This window comes from Sapajus apella, unplaced genomic scaffold (assembly GCF_009761245.1).
Source record: "Sapajus apella isolate SASKATOON/1434 unplaced genomic scaffold, GSC_monkey_1.0 scaffold107, whole genome shotgun sequence".
Lineage (NCBI taxonomy): Eukaryota > Metazoa > Chordata > Mammalia > Primates > Cebidae > Sapajus > Sapajus apella.
In genome coordinates, this window is record NW_022437047.1 from 864,549 (window position 1) to 882,192 (window position 17,644).

The 17,644-nt window shown below is 46.7% G+C and overlaps 1 protein-coding gene and 1 long non-coding RNA gene across 2 annotated transcripts in view; one reads left to right on the forward strand and one right to left on the reverse strand.

Moving 5' to 3' along the window:
* Positions 1–1,464: 1,464 nt before the first annotated feature.
* POLR3A (RNA polymerase III subunit A) overlaps positions 1,465–17,644 on the reverse strand; it is a 54,360-nt gene continuing 38,180 nt past the window's right edge. Inside the window, exons 22-31 of the mRNA XM_032259188.1 lie at positions 13,753–13,839; positions 13,582–13,664; positions 12,850–13,020; positions 11,059–11,152; positions 10,773–10,865; positions 9,518–9,682; positions 9,010–9,174; positions 8,622–8,753; positions 7,306–7,438; positions 1,465–3,457 (exon numbers count right to left, since the gene is read on the reverse strand). Of these exons, the coding sequence (XP_032115079.1) occupies positions 3,309–3,457; positions 7,306–7,438; positions 8,622–8,753; positions 9,010–9,174; positions 9,518–9,682; positions 10,773–10,865; positions 11,059–11,152; positions 12,850–13,020; positions 13,582–13,664; positions 13,753–13,839 (1,272 nt within the window). The 3' untranslated portion in view covers positions 1,465–3,308. The remainder of the gene's footprint in view (positions 3,458–7,305; positions 7,439–8,621; positions 8,754–9,009; positions 9,175–9,517; positions 9,683–10,772; positions 10,866–11,058; positions 11,153–12,849; positions 13,021–13,581; positions 13,665–13,752; positions 13,840–17,644) is intronic.
* LOC116537164 lies at positions 12,000–12,645 on the forward strand. The gene is made up of 2 exons (XR_004262995.1): positions 12,000–12,324; positions 12,430–12,645. It is a non-coding gene; the product is annotated as an uncharacterized LOC116537164 (long non-coding RNA).

Here is a 17,644-nt window from a genome sequence, read left to right on the forward strand (position 1 = left end):
TTTACCTGTTGTGTTTACTGCTGCACCCCTAATACCTAGAACAGTGCCTTCGAAGTAGCAGGCTTTAAATCTTTGTTGAATGAATAAATGAAAAGTGAAGCTGTGTACCTGATCCTAGCCAGGTGGTGCTACCAGACTCTGGACTCGAGTCCTTCCAGCGCCTCCTACTGGGGCTGGATTAGCGGCACCTCAGGGGCCACTTTATTTCCTACATTTCTAAGTCACAGGGGTGGGGGTGACTGGGATATTCACTGCTGACCTCCAGCACCTGGAGAGGGGAGCTCCCAGCAGGGGCTAGTTCTCATTCTAGGAGTTAGAGCTCATACAAGCCCAGCGTCCTTTTTCACAGCCCACAAGGAGGCTTCTGCTATAGTTTTATGTAATGCAAGTATTTCCTCTCGGGTTTTGGTTGAAAAATAAAGAGGTCTGCCAACAGGCAGCAAAAATCAAAAGAAATAATCATTATACAATGCCAGGTTCAATCAGAAATGCATCAATGCGAATACACATGGATAAACCCTGAAATGCAAACATATGGCACCATAATTTAACTGACACACATACTGAAAGAGTCCAGAATGTCTCTCCCACCCCCAAAGTGCTGAATACAGCACAGGGCTGTAACTGAGTCAGGAGCTATTTTAATCTCCCTTGTACAAAAGACATAAAAATGACAAGGAACCGGGAGATGGAATTCACATGTATTATTATTTAAAAAAATTTTTTTTATAGTTTTTTTTTGAGGCAGAGTCTCGCTCTACCGCCCAGGCTAGAGTGCAGTGGTGCAGTCTTGGCTCACTGCAACCTCTGCCTCCTGGGTTCAAGCAATTCTCTGCTTCAGCCTCCCGAATAGCTGAGATTACAGGCCCCTGCCACCATGCCTGGCTAATTTTTTTGTATTTTTAGTAGAGACGGGGTTTCACCATCTTGGCCAGGTTGGTATTGAATTCCTGACCTCGTGATCCACCCGCCTCGGCCTCCCAAAGTGCTGGGATTACAGGCATGAGCCATCGTGCCCAGCCTATTATTTCTTCCAAACAGGTGTGGAGAGTCAAATGTAACACTTTGACTGAGCTCTCACGCTTGAGGATGTGCTGCTTCCTGGCCTTTGAGCTCTGTGCTGGCATAAAGCCCAATGCCGGTGCAGGGCAGATGATCACAGTAGGGAGAATTTTAACACCAGTCATGGGACACAGTGGGGAGCAGAGACAGTAGGGTTTACCAGGCAATGCTGCTGATATTGATAGTCCTAGCAAGGCTGGCAGTTCCAGAAGGAGGACCAGCACCCCCAGGATGTATGACTTCCCATGAGTGAAGTGATCCTTCACATAATCATTCTGCTCCAAGGTCTGCCTTGTTCCCAAGTGCTACACACTGATCTGCACCCAACACAATCACACACGTCTCACACATACTCTAGGCTCTGCAGCACCCAACTGAGTACTCGCTCAAGCAGGATGAGGCTCTTTGGTGGTGCCATCTTTATTATTCCCAGCCACAAGTTATGGCCACAACCTCTCTTCCATTTAAAGTGTGCGTCATCTGCAGAAGAAAACAGGTGCCGGTGTTCCCTGCCATGACCCAATTCCCCCCTCCTCTGGCCTTTGCACATATCCCAGTGGTCCTGGCTTGGATCAGGCCTACAGCTTACTTCCCAGGCATACTTCCAGGAAGGCAACGGGGGTGGGGGCACCCCTTTATGACTCTTCCCAGGTTACATGAGAAGCAGTGATCTTGGTGGGGTCTCAAGTAGAAGCCCTGAATTAGTGTTCATTAACAAACTTAATCTTTTGACGCAAACCAGGCTCTAGCTCAACTCAAAGATAAAGGGGGGTTAAACATTAAGAAAAACGGCATTTTTTTCATATCACTGAGACCCCGAGAGAAGCTAATAGGTCTACCTTGTAGATGCAGGAAATCATAGGGTCAAACTATAATCTTTTATAAAAGCTAATTTTTTTTAGGCTTAATTTTTTTTTGAGACAAGGTCTTGCTTTGTTGCCCAGGCTGGAGTGTAGTGGCATGATCTTGGCTCACTACAATCTCCACCTCCCAGGCTCAAGTGAGCCTTCCACCTCAGCCTCCCCAGTAGCTGGGACTACAGGCATGTGCCACCATGCCTGGCTAATTTTTATATTCTTTGTAGAGACAGGGTTTTGCCATGTTGCCCAGGCTGCTCTTGAGCTCCTGGGCTCAAGCAATCCACCCTCCTTGGCCTCCCAAAGTGCTGGGATTACAGATGTGAGCTACTGCACCCAGCCCAAACTACAAATTTTAATAGAATTTTAAACCCAACCACTGGCCAAAACCACTCAGTTCAAGAATTCCTAATGTACAATCACATCAGTAGGGAGGGAAAGCACTCATTCTAACATAGATCCAAGAACCAATGACTACCCCAGGTACATTAAGAGCATCAACTCAGAACTTTAGAAATCAGTTAGAGACGATTCAAATAGCACAAGTATAATTCTATAAAAAGCCATCTCATCCCCATCTCAGCAGGCCCAAACTCCAGTGAGGCTTCCCTAGGCCATGGAGAATGGGTCTGGCTCTTGTCACAGGATAGAGCCCCAGGATGGGGGTCTGAGGTAGACGAAAACAGGGTAGCCAGGGGCATCTAGAGAAGATGTAACAGAGCCGCCTGGGCCTTGTGACAGTTGCAGCTCAGTTATAAATCCCGGACGGCTCTATTTGCTTAAACCAGTTTTTCCAGTGATGCTTACATGCTGGCTTTCTTGGTTTCTATAGACGTTTGGTTTCAAAAACAAAACTAAAATAACAGAAATTCCAAATCCCTCAAATGGAGCAAATAAATAATAGTAACAATATTTACACGAGTATGTCACATTGAGAGATTCCAGCATAACCGAGGAATGGAAAATCCACGAATGCGCCCTGGCCTGTGTGGGGTTCAGGCCTGGCTCAACATCAGGTGTGAAGACACCAAGGGGAGCCAATGGATGTATGCAGAGAGCTAGGATGGGCCATGACACCGGGCTGGGCCTTCTCTTAAGTCCAGGGAGGCAGGGTGTGCAGGAGCTGTGGGGCCATCCATAGATTGAGTTTCAAGCAAACAAACAATAAAACCCTCAGCTCTCCCAAGCAGTGTGGCACAGTCAGGGTCACTGGTGTGAGCTGCGCCCTATCAGAGGAGGAGCCTCTCCTGGGGATGCCAAGGGGACTTCTCTGATTGCTGGCACAGGTGGGGACATCAGGACCTCCGTCCCAGGGAGCACAAAACTCTTCATATCAGCTGCAGACAGGACAAGGAGTCAAGGCCAGGCACTATCCCCTCCTGCCTTGCATTATGTGACAAGCGGGATGTGGAATTCATTTGTGTCGAAGATCAGAGGCCTCTTGGGAGGGTTAGGGTCCCTGTTGGCCTTGTGGAGCAGCTTGAAGAGCCCGGTTCCAATGTTCATCGGAATTCCCATGATGATGCACTCAGACACCCCTGAAACAAACCAGAATGAACATCAGAGAGCCTCTAAACACAAGGTAGTTTTGAGGAAGAAAGACTGTTGGCTTAAGTGTCAGAAAATTAGGATGTGAGTCCCAGCGCCACTCCACATCAACTGGTTGAACTTCACCAAATCCCTTTCCTTCTCATCTAGAAAAGGGAATGGCTGTGGAATGCAGGTGGGGGGATTCTGCACTTTCAGGGAACGGCAGTGCCTGCTCAACAGCCCAGGAGCTTGTTGGAGACAGAGTCAGCTCCACCAGTTCTCCTCTCCCACCTGAGCCAAAAGCACCCTGGGAGGGCCCTGCCTTTAAGAACACAACTTAGCAAGAATACTGATGGATGCTCAGGAAACTCTAAGTTTGCCAACCAGTGCTTCCTTAACTTACAGCCTACAAGAAAAGCAAACAACTGGGACAGCAGTGAGTATAATACAATCCCCTTAGAAATGGCAGCAGGCAGCTGTTAGCTGTGCTCAGGGGAAGGGGCTAGGCCATGCTTAAGAGCATCTGAGCCCTGATGAGAAACCCTCAGAAGGCAGGGCTCCTATAGAGTTACAGGAGTAAGGAGATGGTGTAGATTCTTTCTCCAAGCCCTATGTCAACTTGGCATCAGGCTTGAGTCTACAACAAGCAAGCAAGTGGAGGTGGTGGAGGAAGGTGGCGATGTGTGGGGCTACAGAGCTGTAGCAAAGGCCCAGTTTCCAGGTGTCAGGACTGTTGTTAGGCAGGCTGGCTCTTCTCTTGGCCTCGGGCCTTCTTCCAGTCTTCCGTGTCCCTCCCTCTTGCCCCACTCTAATCGCTGCTTCTGTTTCTTTCCCTTCACGCTTGTTTTTTAAAAAAAATTTAAATAGACATGAGGTCTCATTACGTTGCCCAGGCTGGCCTCAAATTCCTGGGCTCAAGCGATCATCCTGCCTCAGCCTCCCGAGTAGCTGGGACGACAGACAGTAGTACCACCATGCCTGGCTCTGACCTCTATCTTAAAGAATTATGTGGCCGGCAAACCACTGCTCAACGAAATAAGAGAGGACACAAACAGATGGAGAAATATTCCATGTTCATGGTTAGGAAGAATCAGTATCGTGAAAATGGCCATGCTGCCCAAAGTAATTTACAGATTCAACGCTATCCCCATCAAACTACCTTCTTCACAGAACTGGAAAAAAAACCACCTTAAACTTCATATGGAACCAAAAGAGAGCCCACATAGCCATGCCAATTCTAAGCAAAAAGAAAAAGGCTGGAGGCATCACACTACCTGACTTCAAACTATACTACAAGGATACAGTAATCAAAATAGCATGGTACCGGTACCAAAACAGAGATATAGACCAATGGAACACAACAGAGGCCTCGGAGGCAACACCACACATCTACAGCCGTCTGATCTTTGACAAACGTGACAAAAACAAGCAATGGGGAAAGGATTCCCTGTTTAATAAATGGTATTGGGAAAACTGGCTAGCCATGTGCAGAAAGCAGAAACTGGACCCCTTCCTGACACCTTACAATAAAATTAACTCCAGATGGATTAAAGACTTAAACATAAGACCTAACACCATAAAAACTCTAGAAGAAAAACTAGGCAAAACCATTCAGGACATAGGCATAGGCAAGGACTTCATGACCAAAACACCAAAAGCATTGGCAACAAAAGCCAAAATAGACAAATGGGACCTAATCAAACTCCACAGCTTCTGCACGGCAAAAGAAATAGTCATTAGAGTGAATCGACAACCAACAGAATGGGAAAAAATTTTTGCAATCTACCCATCTGACAAAGGGTTAATATCCAGAATCTACAAAGAACTAAAACAGATTTAGAAGAAAAAAACAAACAAGCCCATTCAAAAGTGGGTGAAGGATCTGAACAGATACTTTACAAAAGAAGACATATATGAGGCCAACAAACATATGAAAAATTGCTCATCATCACTGGCCATTAGAGAAATGCAAATCAAAACTACATTGAGATAGCATCTCATGCCAGTTAGAATGGCGATCATTAAAAAATGTGGAGACAACAGATGCTGGAGAGGATGTGGGGAAATAGGAACACTTTTACACTGTTGGTGGGAGTGTAAATTAGTTCAACCATTGTGGAAGACAGTATGGCGATTCCTCAAGGACCTAGAAACAGAAATTCCATTTGACCCAGCAATCCCATTACTAGGTATATATCCAAAGGATTATAAATCGTTCTACTATAAGGACACGTGCACACGAATGTTCATTGCAGCACAGTTTACAATAGCAAAGACTTGGAACCAACCCAAATGCCCATCGATGATAGACTGGACAGGGAAAATGTGGCACATATACACCATGGAATATTATGCAGCCATCAAAAATGATGAGTTCATGTCCTTTGTAGGGACATGGATGAACCTGGAAACCATCATTCCCAGCAAACTGACACAAGAACAGAAAATCAAACACCACATATTCTCACTCATAGGTGGGTGTTGAACAGTGAGAACACATGGACCCAGGGAGGGGAGCATCACACACTGGGGTCTGTCAGGGGGAAATAGGGGAGGGACAGTGGGGTGTGGGGAGTTGGGGAGGGATAACATGGGGAGAAATGCCAGATATAGGTGAAGGGGAGGAAGGCAGCAAATCACACTGCCATGTGTGTACTTATGCAACAATCTTGCATGTTCTTCACATGTACCCCAAAACCTGAAATGCAATAAAAAAAAAAATGTGGCCGGGCGTTGTGGCTCATGCCTGTAGCACTTTGGGAGGCTTAAGTGGGCAGATCACAAGGTCAGGAGTTTGAGACCTGCCTGACCAACATGGTGAAACCCCATCTCTCTAAAAAAGAAAAAAAAAAAATTCCACGTCCCTTTTGAAAAGAGGAGGAGGTAATCTTAGAGGCAAAAAACAGGTGTACACTCTACTGAGGCCAATCTGTACAATAGCAAGAGATGAGAGAGCAAAGGGCTACTGGGAAGCAGAGCTCTGGCCTGCAAACGGCAACCAGCCTGGGAATCCCTGCTTGGACCTGACTGGTGTGTGACCTGGGGCAGGGTGCTGGCCCTCGTGAACCCCAGCCCCTCACCAGCTCCCACCCCAGGCCTGTAGGGTCTTGCTGTGGAATCAGAAATGCTTGAGCAAAGCCCAGCAGCCAGTGCTGGCCTCACGGAAGAGGCAGGGAAGCCAGACACTGGGGAGAATTCCCCTCGTGCTCCCTCTCACCCAGACCAGCACTGCCCCATCAGAGCCATGCTTTGTGGGTGGGAGTCGTGGGGGGATGAGGCATGGCATAGAGCAAGGCGCTGCTGGTCTTGACAGCAAGTGAGGTCACCTTTGCCTTCCGACTTGTGAAAGGGCTTAATATCCACACTCTATGGGTGGGTTGAGATACTTAGCACATAGGGTGCCTGGCATGGGCGCTCAGCAGGCATCAATGACCACCTCCGAAGGAATCCAGGACAGCAAGACACTCTGCTCTGCTCAGTGCCGCCCAGCCACTACCCCCTTCTGTCAGCCCTGGTGTCACACAGAGGGGTCAGGATCAGTGTGGCTGACTACAAAGTCAAGGGCTAGAAAAATTCTTACATGCCCAGGGTCTTGCTCTTTTCTTCCTGGACCAAAAACCATCTGTGCTGACAGAGGGAGGCTTTCCAACAGATTTAATGGGATGCAGGATGCTACAGTCAGTCAGGCTTTGGAGATAAAAGATCCAGCCGTTCCAATTCCATGATCTGTGACATTATTCTTCAAAAAATAAATGCTCTGCCACTCAGTTTTGTTCATTCCCTTAGAAACCCAGCCACGGTCTAAGTTGTAAATGGTAAAGGCCTTTGATGCTGTTCATAGAAACATCAAACCTACCACACACGGAGTCCTTCTGCCCGAAGTAGGCAGCATCAAAGAGATGGTCAGCTGTCTTCTCAAAGGAGGCCAGCATCAGCACACTCTCCTTCATCTTGGCCAGGCCAAACCTAGTGATGCCCAGGACTTCACCCTGCATCAAGGGAAAAAGAGTCACGGTGGTACTCACACCACTGACAAAAGCAAAAAACCAAAGCACGGTGCACCTTCAATAAAATCAACAAAAATCCGCCAAGTCCCAACCTCAGCCCAACCTCCGGTGTGAAAGGCTCGGAGGAGCTATGTCTGCCCTCTGTGTCCCACTGAGGTGGTCAGTCACTGGCAACATGGAACCTTACACTTGCATCCAGATACCATCAGAACAAAGAATAAACAACTGAGAACTAGAATCCAGAAACTAACTTTGAAAAAGGGGAGTGCTTCTGAAGAGGGTTCTTATGGCTCAAATCACTAAAAATGAAAAGAATTTAAAAATCTCAAGTATAAAGAGAATTAATTAAATTTAGGTAATTCTATTCAAAGGAATACTGTGCCATAATTTAAAAAGTATACTTATTAATACCATGAAACAAGGTGGAAAATACTTGTGATGTTAAACAAAGTCAGAACAAAAACTGCATGCACACTGTTTGCTGCAACTAAAGTAACAGATGCACATGGACTTCAAAGAAGTCCCCCCACACCACCTTGTGCCAGAATAGATGCAGGACTTCGAGGAAGACTTCAAACTCACAGCCTCAGGGTGGTAGGAAATGGGCCATTTCCCTCACTTAGTTTCTAAATATCCTGTAATACACTATTGACTTGTCTAGGGAAGCCTTATGAAAACATGCTGCCCTAAGGCACAGCTAGAGGGAAATATGTTTTTTTTGGAAAAGAGAGAGAGAAATAAAATCAAAACAACCAATCAACTTCAGGTCATGTTAACTTCTTTCCTGGGAATGGCTACAGGAGATGGATGGGTTTAATAAGAAACAAACACCTCAACTTGCCACGGGACTCTCTGGGCTTTGGCAATGGCTAAATTTGCTTTAGGATGACATTCAGGATGAAAATGGAACCAAGTTTCAGCTCTCTTCACTCGCTGACTGGGTGTGAGTTTGTCATGAGGTTGTAATTCTCTTATTGGGATTTGACCAGGACACCCAGCCTGGGCAGCACATACTTTGGTTTTTGAGCAATGTTCACATCTTAATGAACTGCTGTGATGATCCTCACAGCAGCATATTTTACATGTCTTAGAAACTCCATAGGTTTATTCTCCTAAGAGTGAGTTTCAGGACACCCAGGCACCCGAGGGCCTCCTGCCCACACACCTTGTAGGTCATGAGGTCAGAGAGCAGCATCACATGTCTCCTGTCAATGCTCATGCCGTGGTTCACCATGGTGTACTGGATTTCATTGATGATCGTTGTCCGGGCGGCCTCGATGCCCAGAGTTTTCTCCACCTACAGAGCGCCAGGAATGAACAGAAGCAGCCCCTTCTGGGAGGCCACTGCAAATTCTCTCCACTTCCTACTCTGCCCTGCAGGTTCTAAGCAAACCCTGTGCCATTTTCCAGAAATGGATTGCTGGACGGTTTTTAGTTGTAGACCCGGGGCAAATGGGATGGTCAGAGAAGTATGGTGGGAACCAGTGGAAGGCCTGCAGATGGCACAGGGCAGACAGCCTAACCCTAAGGCAACCCCAAGGGCTGAGCGGTACCTCATAGGTGTTATTGGAGGTGGTTCGGGTGCCCTTCACACCGTGCGTGGCCATGACCGCCCGTAGGTTATCACCTTCCACCAGAAGCTTGTACTTCTCCTTTCCACTCTGCTCATCAATGTGGATGACAGCTCTGGACACCTCTGGAATGCCCTGCACCACCACCTGGATTCAGAGGCAGAGACGGCTGTGAGGACGGGGTGAGCCATGCCCTGGGCTGGTCACCTTGATCAGCCCAGCTGTCAGCAGTGGTCATCTGAGACACATTAGAGCTAGTTTTAGGGGGATGGGAGAACAGAAGAAGTTGAGGGGACTGCACCTCAACTTACATCATCCTAACATCAGTTTTTTGACAGAGCAGAGAGGAATCTAACAGACTAGCTCCTTGGGGATAAGGCGAAGAAGAAATGAAGAAATGGGACTAAGTGACAAAGCCCTTAGGTCCCAGCCCTGGGTGTCACACCACAGGAAGACGCTGCGTCTCCAGGAGAAGCAGCTTCTGTTTTACCTTGGGGAGATCCTCTTTCAGGAACTGCAGCACATAGTACATGGAGCTCTTGCTGTTCTCTCTGGGGGTGACACACACCACAGCCTCACCGTGAACAGCCACGTCACCGGGCTTCACGCGGAGCTTGGAAGTGCAGATGGAATAGCGCACTGTCTCAGCGTTCACCTGCAACATGGCCGGGCGTAGGTGTTACTGACAGAGGTTTGGAGGCTTCGAGTGTTTTTCATCTTCTTTCATTATTGCTCCTCTAAGAAGTCCTTTAGTCAGGTTTGTTCTAAGCTGCCCCCTACCATGAAATTAATGCCATAGATATACTGCCTATCTGTTTTATGTACTATATGTGTATATTATCTGTGCTTTATTCATAAAAAGAGATTTTGTTCACCCACAACAAAATATTTGCCCTGGAAAATTTATGCTCAGTTCATGGCAACACACGCAGCAGCCTCTGTGGGAAGCTCTAGGGAGGCTGGGGGTTGGAGGCCAGGCTGATTTAAAAACTTCTGTGGGGCCTCCCCTTCACCCGACCTTTCCACAATGGTTCATGTGCGACAGTCCTGGATACAACTCAGGTCTTCTACAAAACAGCCACAAGGCAGGCAGCAAGAAGGAGGCTAGAGAAATCCCCAGACTGGAGAGTAGGCTGTTGCACTTCAGAGTCAAGTGTCATATGGGTAACATACGAACTTGGTGCATGAGAGAACGGGCTACAGACTGTTTTAAGGGCTACGAGACGGTGTCAGGAAGTTACTCATTTTGCACCCCATGTCAGTCTGTTTGTGAGAAAGGCTGATGATCATCTTTCAACTGTTACCTATTTCCCACGAATGCCAGTTTAAGAAGCCAGGTTAATCTCCCCATCTAAAAGCATTTACTGAACCTCTTAGGCTAGTTGCCATGGTGGGCACTGAGGACCCACAGGTAAGTAAGACACAGCCAACCCTAGGGTCCTTCCAGACACTGGGAAGAAGAGCAACAAGATCACTTATCATAATACCATGTCACAGTGAACTGGTATTGTGGTCTGCACAAAATTTCAACTGATTTCCTGTGAGTCTTTAGATGGCTATATTTATATCAAAGTCAGGTTTAGAACAAGAAAATATGAGGGAACAACAGAATTACAAAAACTAGAAACCAAACAGAAGCTTCTGCAATGCTTCCTCTGTCTTGCTTAGCTCTTGCCCTAGTTTATCAGTACCTATCTTGGGACTAACAGGATGACTTCCTCTCTACATTTAATTATGTGACTCACTTCCAGTCTCAGAAGTCTAATCCGTTCCAGGGAGAGCTTGACGAGAATAAAGCAGTCATCAGGAAGAAACACTTCTTCAATATACTCGGAAATCTGGAGTGTTAAAAGATCAAAGTGTTCATCAGCCACTTTCCCCTCTCCTAAGAGCATGCGACGGCTTGCGTTTTTTGAAGAGCTGGAATAACGTGGACGCCACAGACTGGTCAATCCATTGCAGCTGATTTTTACACTTCCTTGCCACATTGCTGAGCTAGTTTTCTTGTTATCAATAGGGATTTCTTCTTACCTCTCCCAAGAGGGTTTTCTCAATTCTTCCTTTCACGAGGCGAGCATAATCCGCGTCGTCATCCTTGTCTAGCTGTGCTGTGATGATTGGAGTGCTGTTGAGAAGCAAAGGAAAAATGATGCTATCACAAGGGAAAAGCCTGTCTGAAGACCACTGCTTTGTTAAACCCAAGTGCCATTTAGAATCGTAATGTTACTAGTAACCACAGTTTACTGAGCATTTACTCTCAGGTATGCTAAGGGGTTCACATACATTCTCATTTACACTTACTATTTTTAATGGTCCCCAGGCAATCTACTCCATAAGTGAACAAAAAGATTTTCAGAAAATTCTTCCTTAGAAAGTGAACCCTGGGCGAGTGCAGTGGCTCACACCTGTAATCCCAGCACTTTGGAGACCAAGGAGGGCAGATAACCTGAGGCCAAGAGTTTGAGACCAGCCTTGCTAACATGGCGAAACCCATCTCTACCAAAAACACAAACATTAGCCAGGTGTAGTGGTGTGCGCCTGTAGTCCCAGCTACTCAGGAGGCTGGGGTAGGAGAATCGCTTGAACCCAGGAGGAAGAGGTTGCAGTGAGCTGAGATTACACTACTGCACCCCAGTCTGGGCAACAGAGACTCTGTCTCAAAAGAAAAAAAGAAAAAGAAAGTGAATCCTACCTGTTTTTCTTTGGTCCTAACAACCATAACCAGCAGTTATTTTAGTTCCGTTCCCTGTGTAAACTGACCACCCAGATTTTTTTTTTTTTTTTGAAAGGGATCTCGCTCTGTTTCAGGCTGGAGTGCAGCGGCAGGATCACAGCTCACCGTGGCCTTTACCACCTAGGCTCAATTGATCCTCCTGCCTCAGCCTCTCAAATAGCAGGAACCACAGGTGTGCACCACCATGCCTGGCTAATTTAATGTTTAAATTTTCTGTAGACTTGGGGTCTTCCAACGTTGCCTGGGCTGGTCTCGAACTCCTGGGCTAAAGTGATGCTCCAGCCTTGGCCTGTCCAAGTGCTGGGATTACAGGCATGAACCGCGATGCTTGGCCTATAAAGTGACCTTTTGTATACTACAATTTCCTTCATCCCTCCTATCTCCCAACACTGCTTCTCCAGGAACACCTCCAACTCCTCTGATCACTGGCCATCGGCTTCTGTCCTCACCGTTCTGGACAGGATCCCCAGAATACACATTCTTGGGACTAAACTGACCAGCCCAGAAGGGGCAGGCAGAGCTCCTAACACCCTGGATATCTACGGTTGTGGTTCTGCAACCAAGTATGGCTATCTTTCATTTAATGCTATGTATTGTCATTTTTAAAAAATTAGGTCATCATGATTTCTGTCATCAAAGGCATTGTAATACATTTCTACTTCTTCTAGCCTTAGATCAACTAAAAATCCCATCATGAAATCACCAGGAATCACAGAATATGACCACAGGCCACGTGGCAGACACTTCAGTCAGGCCTAGTTAGGCTGGAATAATGACATCAAAAGGATGAAATCTCCACTGACACATTGCTCCAATTTTTCTAGTCGTTTTTAACATTTTCTCTCTTTCATGTTATTTGTAGCCATAGAAAACCATTGCTTCTATTTTGAATGTATCCAGTTTAGACTTTTTCTTGAGTGGCTTTTTTAAAAACCAGAATATGACTAACACAGCAAGCATGCCACTCAGAGTTTGAGACACTGTCCTATGAGAATATGTGTCACACATATGCATGTGACACAAGGATCATTGCTTCTCAAGAAACAGGACAGGCATGTGTGGAACAGGAGGGAAAAGGAAGCAGGCACCTGATGGCCTTGGAAGCATTGATGATCTCTTTAATCCGAGGGACGCCCAAGGTGATGTTCATGGAGGCCACGCCTGCAAAGTGGAAAGTCTTCAGGGTCATCTGGGTGCCTGGCTCACCAATGCTCTGGGCACACAGTGCGCCCACTGCAGAACCTGGCTCCATCTGTGCCCTAGAAGGCAAGAGTATGGATAAGAATACAGGATGACAAAGAAAAGTCCAGTAAAACTGCTGGAGAGAGGCTTCTGGTTATCACTTTCAACAGAGAATACAGATGCTATTAGGGTCAGGAAGGAACTGGCAATAGGCCAGGGTATGCTTGTGACAGAGGAAGAGCCTGGTATAGACCAGAAATAGGTGCAGACAGGGGAAAGTAATGCTCACAGAGGGGGCAGCAGTGCAACTCAATTCTGCGTGCCTACGGATGCAGAAGATCTAAGTGGTCTGCTAACCAATGGTACTGATGGCGAACAGAGCAGCTGGCATCTGCCATACTCATCAGCAGTTTCCCCATGGGGAGAAGACATTAAGAAATTTCCTTGCAATTATTTCCATATCTTGGAGTACTCAGCCTAGCAATTCATCAGACTCCCTAGAGAAGATGTGACAGAATCTGATCAAATACCGGCAGTTAACAAATGCACTGGTGCAGGGTTTTGTACCCATGGGGAAACAGGAGGGATACATGAGACCTACGTGGATGACCGTCAGTCCAAGACAACAGCATCACTACCTCATGTACTTGTCCCTGCAGGTTTCCAGAAACTTTTCTACTTGGGTGGGGGTGATGCGGTCCAGCTGGTACAGCACGCGGGGCTGGAAGAACACAAGCCAAGCACAGAGTTAAGGGCCGGAGGCACCTGCAAACAGCTTGGGGTTCTAATGCGTCTTGGAGGGATATTACCTCTGTTGTGCCGTTATCATTGATGCCATATTTATCTCTGGTTTTCTTGATCTTCTCAGAGACCCCCTTAATGAACTTTTTTATTTCCTGAAAGATTACACAGCAAACATCATTTGTAAGTTTCACAGTCATTCAGATGACACATTTCATAAACCTCAGCTGTATATGACAAGTCCATCATATTTTAGCGTTTGCTCAATATATAGTACAAAGAACACAATCTGGATACTGCTTCTACTAAAAAGTAGTTTTCCAAAGAACACACATACTGTCCATACCCCAAACACATGCTCCACTGGTTGCGGTGTCTCTAAGGCCTTCTCCAACCGCTCTCATGGCACTGTCTACAGGGCCCACACAGGATGTGGGAGCCTTTGCTCATGTTCTCCCACATGCCACGAGGGCTACAAGCACACAGCTGAGGACAGGTACAACTGCACCATTTATACTTTTCTTCTCCAGATTAATTTTTGAGGGTTTCTTCTGAAGCTCTTATGATCAGTTTAAATACTACCAACTAAAGCATAGCTTTGTTGATATGTATTTCAAACACACACTTCGAGTTTACCTTCATTTCAAAGAAAACACTCCCGAAACGCAGCTTATCCTTTCCCCTCTGGTAACAATCTCTCCCTGCAGGCCCAGGCCCACGCTCTCTTCCCACACACAATTAGAACTCTGTAAGGATTCCTGGAAACCACTGTCAAAGCCAGATGGGAAGCATCAGTATATATCTGATTCCCACTGGGAGGACGACCAAGGAGAGCAAGAAGAAGGTGAAAAATACACAGGTGGAAGATCAGAGCAGGGTGAGAGACTACAGCCCTGACTCAGGTTTTCAGGTGACCACTCAAATGGGTGGTTTTAGGATTTATAGTGTGTCTGTGAAATAGACCCGGCCCACCACCACTCCTAAAGCCAGGATCAGCCAGCATCTTCCCCTGGGGAGTGCTCACAGGGAAGGAGCACTTACAGAGGAACAGTTAACATCCTGCTCACAGTGGGTCAATCATCAAGTGCTACAGATTGGCTGTGAAAGCACTTCTCAGGGAGAGCTGATGGCACCACCATGCAGTAGTAACCGTCCTCCAAAGCCATTATCCTGCCATCCTGGGAGCCAGCATCAGCTGCTCTGGCATGACCCAGGGACAGTCTCTGAGAATATGGGGAAGAGAGGATAGACTACCCCTCCTTTGTAGCAGCAAGAAAATCACAGTGGTGGTGAGCTTGAATGGCACTCTGGCCAAATGCAAGTGTCCAGCTGCTCCGTGTGGCTGGGAATATAGACCCCCACACACGGAGGACAACCTGCATACTGTGGTGGCCAAGAAGCCTCATGAGATCTTGTTTCTTGATTCTGGGGTAGGCTGAGGGTCCCCCAGAGAGAAGGCCAGCATGCTCTGCCCATTTTATGGCTGAAAATCCCTAAGCATAAACCAGGAGCCCATTTCTGCAAAAATAAAATCCTATAAGGTACCCACAGACAGCTTAAGACTTCCTAGCCCCATTCTATCCTAACCTTGTAAAAGAAATCTCTTTGGCCTCCTAACTAGCAATTTCTAGTTACTATCCTTTCAAAAAGCAAAATGCTAGAACTTTGTGTTCTTGTTTAAATAGCCTTAACATCTATGTTCACATGGTCTTATGCCTTTCCCAGCCAGCTGCTGCCCAGTTTGGCAAGAACTCCCTGTGAGGAGGCATGGCTTTAGCCCCATCACTCTAGAGCAGAGGGCACTGAAGGGATGAATGAGGTCAGCACTTGGCCAAGGCAACCAACTTCTCCACGAAGTCAGATGCTTTCTTCAAAGTCTTTTCTCTAACAGGGGTTTCTTCGATGTAATCTTTGCCTACTGGGAAATTCCATCTGTCTCCCAGGAGCCCAGGCAGCCAAGGGGCTACGTTGGGGGCCCATCACATTCTAGCCGTCAGTTCCCATGAATACTGCTTTCCCATGATTGCCTGTGTTGGCCAACTCTCTTTCTTCCCACTGAGAAAATACAGAGATACAGAGGGTAACCCTGCCACCCAATCATTGTTCTATATAGAAAGTGCTTTTTATTTAAGAACTTTTACCAGCAGGGTGCAGTAGCTCATGCCTGTAATCCCAGCACTTTGGGAGGCTAAGGCGGGTGGATCACCTGAGGTCAGGAGTTCGAGACCAGCCTGTCCGACATGGCAAAGCCCTGCCTCTGCTAAAAATACGAAAATTAGCCGGGCGTGGTGGCGCATACCTGTAGGCCCAGCTACTCGGAAGGCTAAGGCAGGAGAATCACTTGAACCTAGGAGGCGGAGGTTGCAATGAGCCGAGATTGTGCTACTGCACTCTAGCCTAGGCAACAGTGAGACGGGGGGGGGGGGGGGGAGGGAGGGAAGAACTTTTATCAGTATAAGAGGGGGTTTTGCTTGGCGATGGCTTGGTCCTTTTGAGACAGCTCCCAAAAGCCCTGTTGGCCCAGATGTTGCCATTTGATCACCAGCTGTTAAAAGCTGCCTCACCTGTTGGCACAGGGAAACCAGGAGCAGACCCTAAGGCCAAACAGACCCAGAAGGTTTTCATCTGCAAGGGACAGTGCACACATATGGAGTAAAAAGAACACACCTACGACAATCTGCCAGCTTAGGCACCGGAAATGACACAGCTCAGCTTCATGGACACGCCTCCCATGGGTTTGTTGAATGACTTTCCCTACACAAAGTTTCTGTAAATTAGTTTAAAAATGAAAAAAAGAGGCCGGGTACAGTGGCTCATGCCTGTAATCCCATCACTTTGGGAGGCCGAGGCAGCTGGATCATCTGAGGTTGAGAGTTCAAAAACAGCCTGACCAACATAGAGATACCCCCATCTCTATTAAAAATACAAAATTAGTCAGGTGTGGTGGTGCATGCCTGTGATCTGAGCTACTTGGGAGGCTGAGGCAGGAGAATCCTTTGAATCTGGGAGGTGGAGGTTGCGGTGAGCCGAAATTGTGCCATTGCACTTCAGCCTGGGCAACAAGAGCAAAACTCCATCTCAAAATAAATGAATGAATAAATAAATATTAAAAAAAAAAAAAGAAAAATGGCTTACTTTTTGGAAATAAAAACTGAAACAATCAGCTAAAAATTCATACTGAGTCAACTCATGCATATTAGAGGGAACCTACAACATGGCTATTGGCAGGCAATTCATCACATGATTAACCAGTAGTTAGCCTCTCACACTCCACAGCAGGCCTATGAGCACGGGCATCCACCTCTGGCAGAGGCCAGGGCTCAGTGCCACTCAGGAGTGCCTCTGTCACCTCGGCTGTGATGCAGGCCAGGGCTGGAGAACATTTCACAGGCTCAGACACATCTGCTCTGGCCAGTGGATTTTGGACCCTCTCAGCAAATCTGAGCTCATCAGATTGTGAGCTGCTGGTGGCAAGGACATGTTTAGTCATCCTTGCATCCCCGGGATCTGTGGACTGTGTGACATATGGTAAGGGCTGAACCAGCGCTCACTGAATAAAAAAATGCTGTGAGGCAGGAGGTCACCTGTTAAAGTTTTTCAAGGGCAAGAAAGGAACCAGTCCAAAGCAAAGCACTGTTTGCCAGAACCTAGACAGAAACCTGCTCTCTCTGGTGCTGGCAAATGCTGGGGTGCTGCTAGAGTGGGCCCTTTCTGTTGGCGTTCACAGCATGCTAAGCACGTTACCTTGTGAGAGCTCTCATAACCTGTCTCAGTTAAGGTCTTCAAGGACAAATAAATAAATAAGTAAACATAATCATGAAGAAAAACCAAATTACAACTCTAATTTGTTAGTTTAAAAAAAAAAAAAAAAAAAAAAAAAAAAATTTGTTTTATAAAAAAAAAAAAAAGGCTTTTTTTTTTTTTTTTTTTTTTTTTTTTATATATCCAAATTATCTGGGT